This window comes from Otolemur garnettii, unplaced genomic scaffold (assembly GCF_000181295.1).
Source record: "Otolemur garnettii isolate 467f Iridium unplaced genomic scaffold, OtoGar3 scaffold00026, whole genome shotgun sequence".
In the NCBI taxonomy this organism is placed as follows: Eukaryota; Metazoa; Chordata; class Mammalia; order Primates; family Galagidae; genus Otolemur; species Otolemur garnettii.
In genome coordinates, this window is record NW_003852421.1 from 20,222,285 (window position 1) to 20,238,906 (window position 16,622).

Consider the following 16,622-nt stretch of genomic DNA (forward strand, 5'->3'; position numbering starts at 1 on the left):
TAATTTATTTTTTCAATTATTACCAAAAACATTCAACTTTTCAAGCACTAGCAAAAAATACCAACATTTAACCCACAAACCCAAAAATGTTGAGATGAACAAGCCAGCAATAAAAATGTACACGGGTATATATTTCATATTTTTCCTTTCTTTATATAATTAAGAGAACAAATAATCTTAAGAATGATGAGTCTCATGATTTCAGGTTTATTATGCTCTTCATTAATTTGTGACATTCCTTGGAGGGAATTCAAAGGCAAGAAGAGAAAGCCTTTTAAAGGTTTTAAGCTCCAGATTACAGTAAGAAATAGAGACAAAATGTATTTCGCAAATGATAGCCAACATCACATAAATAGTACTAAATGAAGTCTATAGAAAATGATTCTTCATCTCTAAAAAATGCAATTCCTAACGTTGGGAAAAACATCCAAAATTTCCCGACTCCACCCTACCAAGAAACAATCAGTGCAGGAGTCAGGAAATGCCCTTTCCTAGGTGTTCAGAAGAATCTTAAGAAACCTACCTCCTGAACTCAGGATCTCTTGATTCTATTTTTCTTTGGCATTACTTGTCTACTTACTGCCCTCCCTTCCTATCACTCGACCAGTCAGGCTGGGATAGCTGGGGTCACAGTTGGTGACAGTAAAGCTCACCCCAGTTGGTGCTTCTGGCCTGCCCAAGACATCCCTCGCTGTCCCACTTGCTCCTTTGTCGTCATCACGGGCCTTACACACACACCCACACATTTATGCCCTAGCGCATGCAACTGCTGTCAAAGGTACCGCCCCACCACAGCAAAACCCTCACACCCTCTTCCCCTGGACACACACCCCACAGGAGGTTCTTTGGACCAAACCCAAGGCAGGCTGAGGATACTGCTGTGCTCTTACCTCCAGCAGTGACAGTGATCGCCGCCACCGCTCAGCGCGTTCCCAGGTAGGCCGGCGGAAGAAAGCACCAGTTCAGCCAGGCTGCACCCTGGGGGGTTCCCCGCCTGTAGCTCGAGGCAGCTTTTGCAGACTACGGGAAAGCGCGCGCCAGTGATTCAGCGCCTTTCCGCTGCCGCGGTTACCCCGGCGACGCGCACGCACGCGCACACCTGCCCCCGGGGATGGGCAGGCGCCGCCCCTGCCCAACACCTTATTTGCCTATGGAGGCCACCAATCAGGGGACAGACTCCTATCACACAGAGGACAAAGCATAAGATTTTAGGGAAGCAGAGCGACCACCGTCCCCTACCTCTTTTCCCTTCGCCTACCCCTTTCCTGCCACCATTTCCTTTCCATCCAAACAAATGCCAGGGCCAGGGTGGCTCAAGAGAACCCTGAGTGCACTGTTGGCGTCAATGACAGTTCATGAATGTGTCCCTCAAAGCAAAGTCAGTGAAGCTATGCAAGTGCCACTGTTTCAGGGGAAGTCTCTTTGGGCCCTACTCTATCTTTCCATTTGAGTGTGTGCTGCTGATTGAGAAAGGAAACTTGTGTTGAGGGGCCCTCAGATCAACTCCAGGCTTTGCAGGATTAAAGGGTGACAGGGGTCTTGGGGAAGGTGATAATCTGAACCAATGAAAATTCATGTGGAAGGTTCTTCCTTTCATTTTTAGTGTTTATCTTTGTTCCAAAATGAAGTTTCCTTTTCATTTGTTTCCTTTGTCCTAAAAATGAAAGGAAAAGTTTGGATAATAAAGAAGATAAAGCATCTGGGGTTGAAGACACTGGGCAGAAAATGTAGCCAGGCAGAGGTGGGTGATCTGCAGCCTCAAGTCTACATGTGACCCTCCAGATCCCCAAGTGCAGGATCCCTTGATGGAATCCAAATGTCAAAGAACAAACCCCTTTATTAAAAGGATTTTGTTCTTTAAAATTTGGATTGGGTCAAAATGCCACATTCAAGGATCCAGAAGGCACATGTGGTCCTAGGGCCACAGGTTCCCCAACCCTGAAGGCATTCCTTGTACATCCCACCACTATGAAGTAAAGTGCAGTGCTTAGGACTGAGTCACACAGACCTGATGAATACTAGGCAACTCACTAGCTACGGAGGAGCCTTGGATGAATTACATAATCCTGATAAACCTCAGTTTCGTCAACTATAAAATGGAGATACTACAATAATAACACTCATGGAGGATGCTTCTGGGAATTAAATGAGATAATGCACATCAAAAGAGTAAAAACCTGTCCAGGATGGAAAGTGAACATCAGCCTGGACTAAAAAGAAAAAGGTAGTCTTGCTAATGATCAATCAGAGAAGACAAACACAGATAAAGCCAGAAATAAGTTAACAGGAAATGTTTCTTCTAAAGTCATGCAGTAGCTATAAAATAACTCCCTTTGAATGATGACTGCTCCCTTCACTTTGCTATTTCCTTCCATAATTGAGGACGCCCAATTGCTGAACTCCCTTCACCTCATGACAGCACCCTTTCAATCCCTAGTTGTCCCCAGCTTTCCCAGTCTGCTTCCAAAACAGCAATCAACTGGAGCCAAACTCCTATTCCAAGACTCTCCTCAGGATCCAACAGGAGCCCAAACCTTATAAGCCACTTCCTCTTCTCATGTGGCATTCCACACCAGTACCTATGGTGTGCCCATTCTTAATACATCAAAACAATGCACCTGATTTTGGCCCCATTGGTCTTTAGCTGATTAGCCTTTAAATAAATATGTATCTTTAGGTAAGTATGCTTAGCCCAGAATGTTAAACTATTAACATTTTTTTAAACTCAGAGCCATTAAAATGAGTATCTAGGCTGGGCAGTGGCTCTCTCACCTATAATCCTGGCACTCTGGGAGGCTTAGGCAGGAAGATCATTAGAGTTCAGGAAACTAGCCTGAGCAAGAGACCCCATCTCTACTAAAAATAGGAAAACTAGCCAGGCTTTGTGGCAGGTACCTGAAGTCCAGCTACTCAAGGGGTTGAGGCAGAAGGATCTCCTGAGCCCAGGAGTCTGAAGTTGCTCTGAGTCAGGCTGACAACATAGCACACTAGCCTGGGCAACAGAGACTCACTCTTGAAAAATATCTATTTTCACTTATAATGCACGTATCTATGTTGCTACTGTATGAAAATGTTAGTCTGCTTCCTTAAAGTACAGCTGTGAGGCCACTACCTTTCACTTCTCTTCATTCAGTGGACAATCACTAAGCTAGACACTACAATAGGTAGTACTAAGGGCAAAAAACATATCCTTAGTACAATTTTTTACTTTGCTTTGCTCTTGGTTGGGACATTCACACAATAAAAGGCAAAGAACTATCTTACTATTAAATTGGGAGAAATGGAGGTTTAGCAAAGTACATGCCACTTCAGTGGTAAAAATGTTGCTCAGCATAATGAAAGTGTTGCCTCACTGAAATATGAGATCCAAGTTAGGATTTCATCAAGAAGGGAAATAAGTGAAGCTACTACAATGGAAAAACTTTGAAAGAGTCCAAGTAAAACATTAAATTCACAGATTCTTAAGTCTTTCATTGTTTGAGAACTGTTGCTCATGAAAAGACTAAAAGGGATTTGGTTGTTCCTATATACTTCACTTATGACTTGTTTAGATTTTTTAATAAGCTATATGCAGGGAAAAAAATAAGCTATTATACATAGGAAGGCATTTCATGTGGATGCTATCAGGTTATATAAAGAAAATGATACTTTCATGGTTTTTAAAACAATTTGACAATCCTTTTATTTAACCTAATTCACCACACTGGATATTTTATATTTTTCATTCATCTCTTTTTCTGTAATATGAGGTTCTTCTAACAATTTTTCCAAATAAGCAATTTATGCCAGAATGATCCTTTTCCCACAGAAATAAACTACTGTATTACATCTATAATGTATGCTACAATTCTCACTTTTTAATGGTTATAATTATGTCTAAAATATAAATTTTCTGTTGTCACTAAAAAGGGAATATTACATATAAATTCAATTTGTCTTTTTTTGCATACTTTAACTTTGGCACTCTGATGAAAATAATGTTCTGGGCTCAGTGCCCGTGGCACAGTGGTTAACAGCACCAGCCACATACACCAAGGCTGGTGGGTTCAAACCCAGCCTGGGCCAGCTGAACATGTCAATGGCAACAAAAAAAATAACTGGGTGCTGTGGTGGGCGCCAGTAGTCCCAGCTACTTGGAAGGCTGAGGCAAAAGAATCGCTTAAGCCCAAGAGTTTGAGGTTGCTGTGAGATGTGACACCATGATACTCTACTGAGGGTGACATAATGAGATTCTGTCTCAAAAAAAAGAAAGAAAGAAAAAAAAAGAAAAGAAGGTTCTGTTACTTCTACTTATTTCCACTGGGTTTTTTTGAGACAAGAGTCTCAGTTTGTTCTCTCAGTACTGTGGTGGCATCATAGCTCACAGCAACCTCAAACTCTTGGGCTAAAGCAATCCTCCCGCCTCAGCCTCCCAAGTAGCTGGGACTACAGGCACCCTCCACAACTCCCAGATATTTTTTTCTTTTTTTTAAGATATGGGGTTTTGCTCTTGCTCAGGCAGGTCTCAAACTCCTGAACTCAGGTGATCCACCTGCTTTGACCTCCCAAAGTGCTAGGGATTACAGGTGTGAGCCACTGTGTCTGGCCTCCACTGGCTTTTCTTTAATACTAAGGAAGCAAAAGTATTCCTCGTAATTCTTGGTGAAGTAAAAAGGAACATAAATAAGAAGTAGCAAAAACAGGAAAGAGGTAAAAACTTTAATTCCATCATGGATGCAAAAACATACTGCAACTATAAGCAAGTAAAATTCTTTATTTAAAGGGTATGTCTTTTGTGGGAAAAAATTCTTTAAAGCACTTTTAAAAGTACTTTTTATTCACTTCCTATATTTCCAGTTCATAAGTAACAAAATTAAAAGGGTATTTCTCTTTATTTTTCTCTTAGCAAAAGAATCCCATGATGTTATATAAATTGATTTCAATCAATATCCCATCTAACTTTACTCTGTTGGCAACGTAACTATACAAATGAATCAAATCATTTATTCATGTACCTTTACCTCACCAGTTATGTACCATTAGCTTTCAAAAATAAAAGTCTGATGTAGGATAGTTATTATCTACTTAACTACTGATGATCATTGGTTTTTAAGATTATCTGAACTTCTGAAATATAATCAAAATATACAGTCCCAAAAACTCAGGATTCTATTTAAGACTTACTTAAAATATTAACTATTTTAATACCTGATTGCAAAAATAAATACAAAATTTAGCCCCAAAACAATGTGGCCCCTGCTTGTAATCCAGCCAGCAGCTACACACACTGTTAAAAACTCTGACAGACTTTGTGCCTTTTGCATTAGAAGACCTTACATTTTGAATACAGGAAATGCTTTAGTTTAAATAACCATTAATCTTTAATCTTAAATTCTGAGGACACAATCACAAAATAGAACTTATAGTTGCTTTTTTTCCTGTTACAATGATCCAAGATATTAACTGCTCCATAGTAAACTTACCTTTCCATAAGGTAGAAATTGTATTTGCAAAAATCCAGAATAAAACATTTAAAACTCATATTTGAAAGCATTTCATAATATTATATCTAAGTTGCACAGAAGACCCCAATGATCACTAGGAAATCTACCACAGTCCAGTTTTTCCAACCCAAGGAGGTCTAAACTTCGGGGAATAATGTGGCTCTCTTCTCCGGCTGTTCTGAAAAATATCCGATCAAAACGAAGCTTACAAGTAGAAGTTATTCCAAGATTAGAATTCATCTGTGTATCCCATGTATACTGGCAATGTTTAGGTTTGCCTAAAAACTCCCAGACGTCCAAAATGTTGTTGGGTAAACCACCATATTTGGTAACCTGAAAAGAAAAAAAAAGTTCTGTAAGAATTACATAGCATTCTCCCCCTAATTTAAAAAGATGTCGTTGCTATTACACCATGTCTAAGTGTAACAGTTCAAATTGGAATGTCAGAATTTATTAATGTACATATTCAAAACAATCAGTACATTAAAAAAGTATTATGCTACTTTATTCACAATAGGTAATACAAAAATAGTAAGATAGCTAGGGAGGCTTAAAATATGCTCCTTCTCTTCTGCCATAAATAGTTTCCTGACTTTGGGTCAGATAAAATTCAGAAACCTGAGCACCCATGGCCTATTATTGCTGTTTGTAAAAAATGAACTCAAGTGAAAACAAAGGCACAACTGCTACTCTCGTCTACTAATTTAGAGGGACAGTGTTTATGTAATCCAGCAATGTCAATTACTTTCAGAGTTTTATTTGAAATTTACTAGTAATATTAATTCTTCCTTTTCCCATTCACTCTAGGATTAGAAGAAATTATGTGATAAAATATGTACACAACATAAGGTTTGTCATTTTAACTAACTTTTAAGTGGAGAGTTCTGTGGCATTAAGTACATCACACTATTGTACAACCATCACCATCATCCGTCATCTTCAGAAAATGTTCATATTCCCCAAATGAAACTGTGTCTATTGAACACTAATTTACCATTCTCTCATACCCTCAGTCTCTGTCTCTATGAATTACTGTCTCTATGAATTAGACTAGCTTAGGAAATTTACATAAAAGGCATCATATATTTTCCTTTTTTGACTGGCTTCAGTTAGCTTATGTCTTTAAGATTCATCCATGTTGCAGCATGTGCCTTTTTAAGACTAATATTCTATTGTATGTATATACCACATTTTTCTTTATCTAGTCAGCTATCGATGACACTTGGGTTATATCCACCTTTTGGCCATTGTGAATAATATTGCTGTGAACATAGATGGGTGTATGAATACCTGTTCAAGTCACTGTTTTCACTTCTATTAGGTTTCTACTTTTAGGTACTTAAAAGTAGAATTTCTCGATCATATTATAATTCTGTGTATAATTTTTTAAGATCCTGAAAAATCTAAATATGTCTCAACTAAACTAAGGAGAAAGAGTCTTTGTTTCAGATCTGGGAACATGAACATAAGCATGTAGCAGGAAAAGGGAGTTAAAAAAAGGTTAATAAACAGAAGGAAGGGCAGCGCCCATAGCTCAGTGCATAGGGTGCCACCCACATACACCGATGCTAGGAGACAGCTAACAACAACAACAACAACAACAAAATATAGCCAGGTATTGTGGCAGGGGCCTGTAGTCCTAGCTACTTGGGAGCCTGAGGCAAGATAATCGCTTAAGCCCAGTTGTTTGAGGTTGCTGTGAGCTATGACATCATGGCACTCTACCCAGGGCAACAGCTTGAGACTCTGTATCAAATAAATAAATAAAAATATACAGAAGGAAGGGGAAGAGAGGGAATGGGGGATGGGGAGAGGAAAAGAAGAAAAGGAAAGAGAGGAAGGAATAAAAGAAAGGAGAAGAAAAAAAAAGGAAACCTCAAAAAGAGTGTTAGGGACAACTATCATGGTCACCCTCCATCTTTTTTTTAAGAGACAGCCTGTCACCCATCCAGGCTGGTCTCAAACTCCTTAGCCTAAAATAACCATCCCACCTCAGTCTCCCAAGGTTTGGATTACAGGCATGAGCCACCATACTCAGCCTGCCCATATACGTTGAACTGCCTTTGTCACTCACTTCTTGATCCCTTAAATTTGTATCTCCTGCAAATATAACTGTAGCTGATTCTGGAGCCTCTTGCATTTTCTTTAAGACAATTTTTAACTGATTCATTCGTTCCTTAGCATGCCCTTTGGTGCTCTCCAAATGGGAAGTCATAAGGTAAAATTCACTTCCCGACACACTCACCTGCAAAAGGATAAAGAGTCATTAAAATTGTCAGCAAACTGTTCCATCAATTGCTATATTATTAAACTGAAATTTTATAACTAACATTATGCCCAACCTTCTGGGTCAAAAGAAGTATAAAGTGAGAACCTTGTCCCCAAAGAAAACTGTTTAGCAAGCACACCCTAACCCAGATGTCACCTCCACTGTGAGCCCTTCCCCAATATCCCCAGCTCTTCAATGGCTCCCTCCTCTACACTCCAATAGCATGCTAGACAGACTGCTTTAAAGGCCTCTAGACTAAATTAAAAGCAAATTATTTCCCTCCTACAAAGTCATTTGCAATTAGAGATGGGTCTTATTTCTTGCTATATTCCTAAGTGCCCAGCATACAGGTCTTCAAAAAAATGTTAGTTAATTGAATGAATATCATTTGCCACTTGCACTTAAGACACTGACAATATACGCTATATCATTATGTAAGGGCCTGCAGAATCAAGTCCAATTCTTTCATACTAAGCATTCATGCTCTTCTATAATCTGGATCCCACCTACTTCCCAACCTTCTGTCAAACTACCCTTCTCACATTCTCTGCACCCAAGTGAACAGAATGCTCGTCCATACTGGTACATACACACCTCTTGCAGCTTACAAAAGTTCACTCCTAGTGACTTCTCCACCTAGACTCCTCTTAATGTCTACATCTTACATATTTTTCAGGGCCCAATTTGAATACCACTGCCTTCATGAAACTTTCACTAAATAATCTGGCTAAAAGCCATCTCTCCTTTTCTCTCAACTTCCATGGAATATCACTTATACTTCTCCTGTGGCACTTAAGTCTTTTCTGTATTTTAGTTACTATGTATCTACTCTCCCATACTACTTTATAAACTGCATAAGAGCAAGATCTACTTGACTCATGTTTGTGAGTCTCATAGAGTACAACACTGTACCATGCCTAGAGCTGAAATGAAAAACATTACTTCAGAAAGCAAATGTGGGATGTTAGGAAACTTTCAAATATCCTTAGGAAAATATCCAATAGATTAAGAATTCTATTTTCAGGGTGGTGCCTATGGCTCAAGGAGTAGGGCCCCAGCCCTATATACCGGAGGTGGTGGCTTCAAACCCAGCCCTGGCCAAAAATCAAATTCTATTTTAACAAGTCTGTCTATATTTAAAATTTATGTAAAAATTTAACTTACAAAGTTCTTTAAGACTATTTAAAAGACTATATGTAAGATGCAATTTTTTCTGTGAAAGTAATAGTTTTACAATAGGACAACATGAAAAACTGTAAAAAAAAAAAAGCCTATCCTTTTTACAAAAAAGGCAATTTTCAAAAATTACTTACACGTACACATAATAGGTTTCTCATCATTTTGGTATCTGGAAAAGGAATAACCTCGTGGCTTTTTAATTTCACTTTTGATTTCTTCAACATTATAGCTGTGAAATATCCTTCTTCACGACCTTCAAAATTGTGAGGAAAATTACTTAACACCAAGAAATCTACACCCGGGCAAACTATCAGCTAACTATGAGGCTAAAACACAGGCATTTACAAATACGGTAGAATTAAAAATTCACTCTCTATGCATTTCTTCTCAGAAAGTAATTAGAGAATGAACTCCAGTAAAACAAGGATGTAAATAAAGGAGGAGGAAAGCATAGGATGCAGAAAACAAGAAATCCAAAGAGAATCCCTAAGAAAATGCAGAAAAGAAGTCCTAAAGAAGAGAGACCACAGAGACTGAGAGTGAATTCTCTTTTCAGGAATTCTGGATTAAGAATACATCAAAATTAAAAATCACATTTTACATAAAAGTGGGGCTGGGTGCAGTGGCTCATGCCTATAATCCCAGCACTCTGGGAGGCCAAGGCAGGTGGATTGCCTGAGCTCAGGAGTTTGAGGTCAGCCTGAGCAAGAGCTAGATCCCATCTCTAAAAAATAGCCAGGCATTATGGCGAGTGCCCGTAGTCCCAGCAAGTAGGGAGGGTGAAGCAAGAGGACTGCTTGAGCCCAAGAGTTCAAGATTGCTGTGAGCTATGATGCAATGGCATTCTATCAAGGACGACAAAGTGAGACTCTATCTCAAAAAAATATATATATATATCTATATATATATACACACACACACACACACACATATTGCATAAAAGTGAAAGACAAAGAAAACACTAACCAGTTGACCCTTAAAAAATACAGGTTTGAACTGTATGGATCCACTTAGATATATTTGATCCTCTGTATCCACCAAATATAGATGGAAAATACTACATGCGGGATGTTCAACACACAGATATGGACAGCCTGTTTTTCCTATACTCAAGTTCCATAGGACCAACCGAGGGACTTCAGAGTACATGTGAATTTCAATGTCCGTGAGGGGAGAGGGAGTCCTGGAACCAATTCTTCATGGATTTGAAAAAACAACTATATATGAAAATCATAAGATATAGTCAAATGGTATTTAGCAAAAACAACATAGATGAGTAATCAGAAAACTAATTTACTCAGGGCAAAAGCTAGAAAAAGAACAAAATAAATAAAAAGGAATTAACAGTGATAAAGACTTTTTGAAAAAAGGATAACCATAATGTGATTATCATACTAAAAACTTTGAACAATTGAATTTCACCAAAAAGTTAGTACCTCAAACTTTAGTAATTATATTTTCCTAAAAAATCATCTATCTCACTTTTTTACACTTATTAACATTAAGCTGTATAAAATATTGTCCTATAATTCTTTTAGTATATATCTTACTTTTCTTAAACTTATTTGTGCTTTTCTTCTCTATGTTCTGATAGGCTAACTTTGATTTATCTTCTTTCATCAATCTGTTTTTCAAGGAAAAAAACAAGTTAAATAATAGGAAAATTATTACCTGTAATAATCTCATAATTACTTGCTCTCTTCTTTAGGTAACTATAATATGGGGGAATAACTTCCTGTAGAAATACCACATCAGGCGTGTACCTAATTAAAAACATCAATTTATGATAAACACTGAGTACACCATTTCATTTTTAGCTATCTAAATGAAGGAAATTCCATGACATAATAAAAAGACAAAACTACTACTGTCTAGGACAACTGACATTCAATGTTCACACTGATTTTTGGTAACTATAAAATGAGAAAGATCTGTGCAATTTAACACATAGTACTGTAACAATCATATTTTAAAACTAGAATGACTGAAAATAGAAACCACTACTTTGAGAGCCTACACTCTAATAGATGTTTTGTTTTTATTAAATCATAGCTGTGTACATTAATGCAATCTTGGGGTACAATGTGCTGGTTTTATACACCATTTGAAATATTTTCATCAAACTGGTTAATCTAATAGATGTTTTTATTGTACTCTCTTTGGAATTTCCTCTTGAAGCCATTATTGTTATCTACAATGAAGAACACTGAGTTCCAGAGAACTTAAGTGGTTTGCCCAAGGTCACAGAGTCTAACAGATCTTTTTGGTAATTTAAATCTCATAGCAGTAATTATATATAAAGTTTAATAATAAAACAATACTAAAAAGCTTCTAACAAAAATGAGTTTCCTCTTCACTCTAGTCCAAAATCCTGCTCTCAAAGGCAATCATCTCATTTCCTTCAGATGCTTCCTCTCAGAGCCAGTCTCTAAACCCAGGTCAAATTCAAACCTTTAGATAACACTTACAAAGTCAAATAGGAACACACCCCTCGAGCCCTCTCTGGCAGATTATTTAGATCCAGTCCATCAATATTCCAGGTAATGAAAGAGAATACGCTGCCATCTTCTTGCTGAGTATCTGCAGACGGGCTGATTTTAGAACTAGTAGACTCAGTTGCTTCTTCATTGGTTAAGTCAACACTGCAAGATCAGAATAAAATGCAACTTCACAAATAATCTATACATTGATTAATTTAAGAATTATTTTATTTTGTATTTATAGCCCTCCTTTTACCAATAAATTTTCAAGAAGCCTAAAAGTATCTGCCTAGGCTCAACTCCTATAGCTCAGCAGTTAGGGTGCCGGCCACATACAGCGGGGCTGGCGGGTTCAAGCCCAGACCAGACTTGCTAAACAGTAAGGACAACTACAACAAAAAAATAGCTGGGCGTTGTGGCAGACACCTGTAGTCGCCAGCTACCTGGCGAGGCTGAAGCAAGATAATTGCTTAAGCCCAGGAGTTTGAGGTTGCTATGAACTATGATGCCACAGTACTCTACCAAGGGCAACACAGTGAGACTCTGTCCCACCCCCCCAAAAAAATAAATAAAAATAAAAGTATCTGACTAGTAGAGAAAAGTCCTATGACTGAGAAAAAACAGATTTTTATTACATTAACCAAATGTTTGCTCATTTACACAGTTGTTATAGCTAATGAAATATCCTTCAATAACATGTCACTAAAAAAATGTTAGACTAAGAAATGTAAGATTTCCAAATTTATAAATCATCACTTGAAGTAAGTTCTCATTGTAGCAGATAAATAATGGTTGTAAATTCTTTGCTACCTTCTTCTCTGTAAGTGCAGCTGAATATCGTTCCCTCTGAACCTGGGCCTTAGTAAATCTCTTGATTACATAATACAGTAGAAAGGATATTCTGGGACTTCTGAGGCTTGGTTGTAAGAAGACCTGCAGCTTCCATTAAGGCCTTTTGAAACACTCTCTCCAGGAACCCTGAACTGCCGTGGAAGAAGCCCAAGTACCTAAGATTGCCATGCTGGAGAGACCTATGTACGTGCTCCAGTCCACAGTCCTACATGAACCACATCAATGTCCCAGCATGTGAGTGGAGGAACAATCATTGAAAGGTACCAGACAAGCATTTATAAACTGTAAGTTTTAAAAATAAGTTTTTGTACTATAATTAAATTTAATGTCAGCATTTTACTTTTTATTCTGAAATAATTTCAGACTTTCAGAACTACAAAATCAGTAGATTCCTATACACCAGGGGTGTCCAAGCTTTTTTCTTCTCTAAGGAAATCAGAAGAATTAAGAGTTGCCTTGGGGCACAAATAAAATACACAAACACTAAAGAAAGCGCATGAGCAAAAAAAAGTCCGTGCATACCTTTTACCACAGATACCAACACCACAGATAAGCAAAACAATCCTTATTAATCAGCACACATTCTATGGGCTGCAGGTTGAACATCCCAGCTATAAAGCATTCACTCAGATTTTCCAATGTTAACATTTTACTTAACATTTACTTGCTTAATACTTTTTATTGTGAAATACCTGCTTAAATACTTTTGTAATATTTCCTAAAAATGAGGATATGCTTACATATAGAGTCATGTGTCATTCATGTTCCCAGAAATTTGGTAGGCTATCTCAACATTGTATAAACATTACAGAATGTACACAGACCTAGATATTGTAGGCTACTACACATTTAAGCTACATAGTATATGTTCTATTGCTCCTAGGCCACAAAGATGTACAGCATATTACTGTATCAAATACTGTAGGCAACTGTAACACAATGATTAGGTAGTCCTGTATTTAAACATATCCAAAAATAGAAAAGGTAAGGTAAAAGTATGGTTTTATAAGCATGGGATATTGTAGATGCACTCCACTGCTGATCATGTTATTATGTATATAGTACATCACTGTATACCCTAGTATGATTATCAAAAATCAGGGGTCCTAATATTACCTAAAGACCTAGTCAAATTTTGCCAACTAGTATCTTAATCCAGGATCACATGTTGCATTTAGAAGGCAGGTCTCCCCTGACCAGCATGGTGGCTCACATCTATAATCCTAGCACTGTGGGAGGCTTGAGATGAGTGGATTGCCTGAACTCACAGGTTCAAGACCAACCTGAGCCAGAGTGAGACCTCAACTGTTAAAAAAAAAAAAAAAATAGCCAGGCATTGTGGCAGGCGCCTGTAGTTCCAGCTACTCAAGAGGCTGAGGTTTGAAGTTGCTGTGAGCTGTGACACCACAATACTCTACTGAGGGTGACAAACTGAGACTCAGTCTCAAAAAAAAAAAGAAAAGAAAAAATAGAAAGCATGTCTCTTTTTTCTTTTTTTTTGAGACAGTCTCAAAATGTTGCCCTCAGTGTATGTGGCTGGCACCCTAGCCCCCTGAGCTACAGGTGTGGAGCTGGCATGTCTCTTTTAATCTCCTTTAATGTGCAACAGTTCTTCAGTCTTTGTCTCTCATGACCTTGACATTTTTGAAGAGTACAGTCCATTTACTTTATAGGATGTCCTTCAGTTGGGTCTGTCTGATGTTTTGTAATGATTAGACTCAAGGTTATGCATTTTTTGGCAGGAATTGCACAGAAGTAAAGTTATGTCCTTAGTGTATCATATCAGGAGGCACCAATTATGGATTTGTCTCAGTACTGGCTAAGGGCGGTGCCTGTGGCTCAAAGGAGTAGGGCACCAGCCCCATATGCCAGAGGTGACAGGTTCAAACCCAGCCCTAGCTAAAAATTGCAAAAAAAAAAAAAAAAAAAAAAAAAATGCACTTTAAGTACATGAACAATAAAACCTCTGTAAGCTGACCACCCAAGGGACTGTAACTGGTCAACGTAAGAAACTACGCCTACTGTACTAATACATCTATGCAGTGCATGTATAGTTTATGAAAATTAGGTCAAGTTGAGGTGGGCAAGGTAGGGATGTGGCCAACTATGGAGGTTCTATTATTACAATTATCAAACACAAAGGTATTTACCACATTAGCCCCCTTACCTATCCAGCACACATTATCTTCCCAAAGTATAAAAGTACCCACCTACAACTCAATCTACCTTACATACAATTGTAAACTCTCCCTACTCTCCTCAAGAGAAGACAACAACTGTTATAGGTTAATGATGTAGGGAGAGCATATGTCATTAATCATAGCTAACATTTACTGAGCTCTTACCATGTGTCAGGCACTATTTCAAGTGTTTTACATCTCCTAGCTCACTTAACCTTACAACAAACCCATGATGTCGGTATTATCACTAAATCAAAGCAGAGAGATTATACAGTTACTAAATGGCACAGGAGGACTTAGAACCTTTGCATTTTGGCTCCAGAGTTCATGCTCTTACTATGCTATCCATTCCTCCTCCAGTTTCACTGTAATCCAATTTCTTATCTTAGTAATTCATGCAATAGCCACATTATCTAATGTGAAAAGAAAAACTAAACTGTAACAAAAACTTCCCTTCAGAAAAATGGAAGAGAACTCCAAAATCATGCTCTTCAGAAATACTAAAGGAACTGAAGAGACTGGGGTACAATTTGTTGACTTCTATCCTAAGCAAAGTTTAGTCAGTGTATCTGGTACCTCTTAGGTTCTATGTTCTAGGTTGCTGCTCCTCAACTTTAAATGAACTGGGGATTCTGTCAAAATGCAGATTCTGATGCAGCAGATCTGGGATAGGGTCTAAGATTCTGCATGTCTAACAAACTCCCAATTAGTGTCATGCTGCTGGTCCAGGGTCCACATCGAGTAATAAGGCACTGGCACAAAAGCTGTCAATGCTGGCTGTATGTTACAACCACCTGGGAGATTTTATTTATTTATTTATTTGAGACAGAGTCTCATATTACAACAACCCGGGAGATTTTCTTTATTTATTTATTTGACAGAGTCTCACTTTGTCACTGTAGCATCATAGCTCAAACTATTGAGCTCAAGAGATCCTCTCCCCTCAGCCTTCCGAGCAGCTGAGACTACAGGCACCCACCACAATGGCCAGCTATATTTAGAGATGGTGTGTCTCCTTCTTGCTCATTGGTTACAAACTCCTGAGCTCAAGCAATCTACCATCCCCACAACTGAAGGATTACAGGTGCGAGCAACGGTGCCCCAGCCTCACTTGGGAGATTGTTGTTAAAATTTTATTCAAACGAATACGAGGGTACAATTTTTAGGTTACATTGTTCTCACTTCCAGGGTAAAGTTCCATTTGTAAAAGAGCTTCTCACTCAGAGGGGTGTAACATATACCCTCACAGTGTGCACATTAGGTGAGAACTCACCTCATGTCCTCCCCCCCCCCACTTTCCTCTATTCCCAAACTGGGACTATATTAGCGTTTTATTGTTCTTATTAGCATGTAATTGTTTATAAATTGATTTCATATTAGTAAGGAGTACACGGATATCTATTTTTCTAGTCTTGCAAGGCTTTACTAAGAAGAATGTATTTCAATTCCATCCAGGTAAATGTAAAAGATGTGAAGGCTCCATCTTTTCTTAACGGCTGAATAGTATTCCATGGTATACATATTCCAGTTTGTTGATCCATTCCTGGGTTGATGGGCACTTAGGTTGCTTCTACGACTTGGCAATTATGAACTGAGCTGTAATAAACATTCTAGTGCAAATGTCTTTGTGGTAAAATGATTTTTATTCTTCTGGGTAAATACCTAGTAACGGTACTGTAAAAGAAAAAGCCTATGAGGGATAAATGGCCCCACTCCAGACTAATTAAATTAGACTCTCTGGGGAGTGGGGCCCTAGGAAAAGTTTTTTTTTTTTTTAATTCTCCAGGTAATTCTAATAGGCAGCTAAAGTTCAGCACCATTGTTTTAAGAGCATTTCTCTTGTTTTTCCTTGGAGACACTTAAGACAGATTCCAATGTAGATGGCTAAATCACTTTAGTACTCAAACTCAGTTTTTGCTGATATCCCAGTTATTCACTTAAGAACTAAAACTCCAGCTTGGCGCCTGTGGCTCAAGCGGCAAAGGCACCAGCCACATACACCTGAGCTGGAAGGTTCGAATCCAGCCCTGGCCTGCCAAAAATAACAATGACAGCTGCAACCAAAAAATAGCCAGGCGTTGTGGTGGGTGCTGTAGTCCCAGCTACTTAGGAGGCGGAGGCAGGAGAATCGCTTGAGCCCAGGAGCTGGAGGTTGCTGTGAGCTGTGATGCTATGGCAC

The 16,622-nt window shown here is 38.4% G+C and overlaps 1 protein-coding gene across 2 annotated transcripts in view; it reads right to left on the reverse strand.

Moving 5' to 3' along the window:
• Positions 1-5,341: 5,341 nt before the first annotated feature.
• Positions 5,342-16,622, reverse strand: part of TDP2 (tyrosyl-DNA phosphodiesterase 2) — a 15,561-nt gene continuing 4,280 nt past the window's right edge. Inside the window, exons 3-7 of one of the 2 annotated variants that reach the window (XM_023512340.1) lie at positions 11,400-11,573; positions 10,603-10,694; positions 9,072-9,184; positions 7,558-7,728; positions 5,342-5,816 (exon numbers count right to left, since the gene is read on the reverse strand). In XM_023512340.1, coding sequence (XP_023368108.1) covers positions 5,535-5,816; positions 7,558-7,728; positions 9,072-9,184; positions 10,603-10,694; positions 11,400-11,573 — 832 coding nt within the window. In that variant the 3' untranslated portion in view covers positions 5,342-5,534. Of the gene's footprint in view, positions 5,817-7,557; positions 7,729-9,065; positions 9,185-10,602; positions 10,695-11,399; positions 11,574-16,622 lie in introns of both variants that reach the window. The other variant, XM_003788339.3, reaches the window with a different exon arrangement.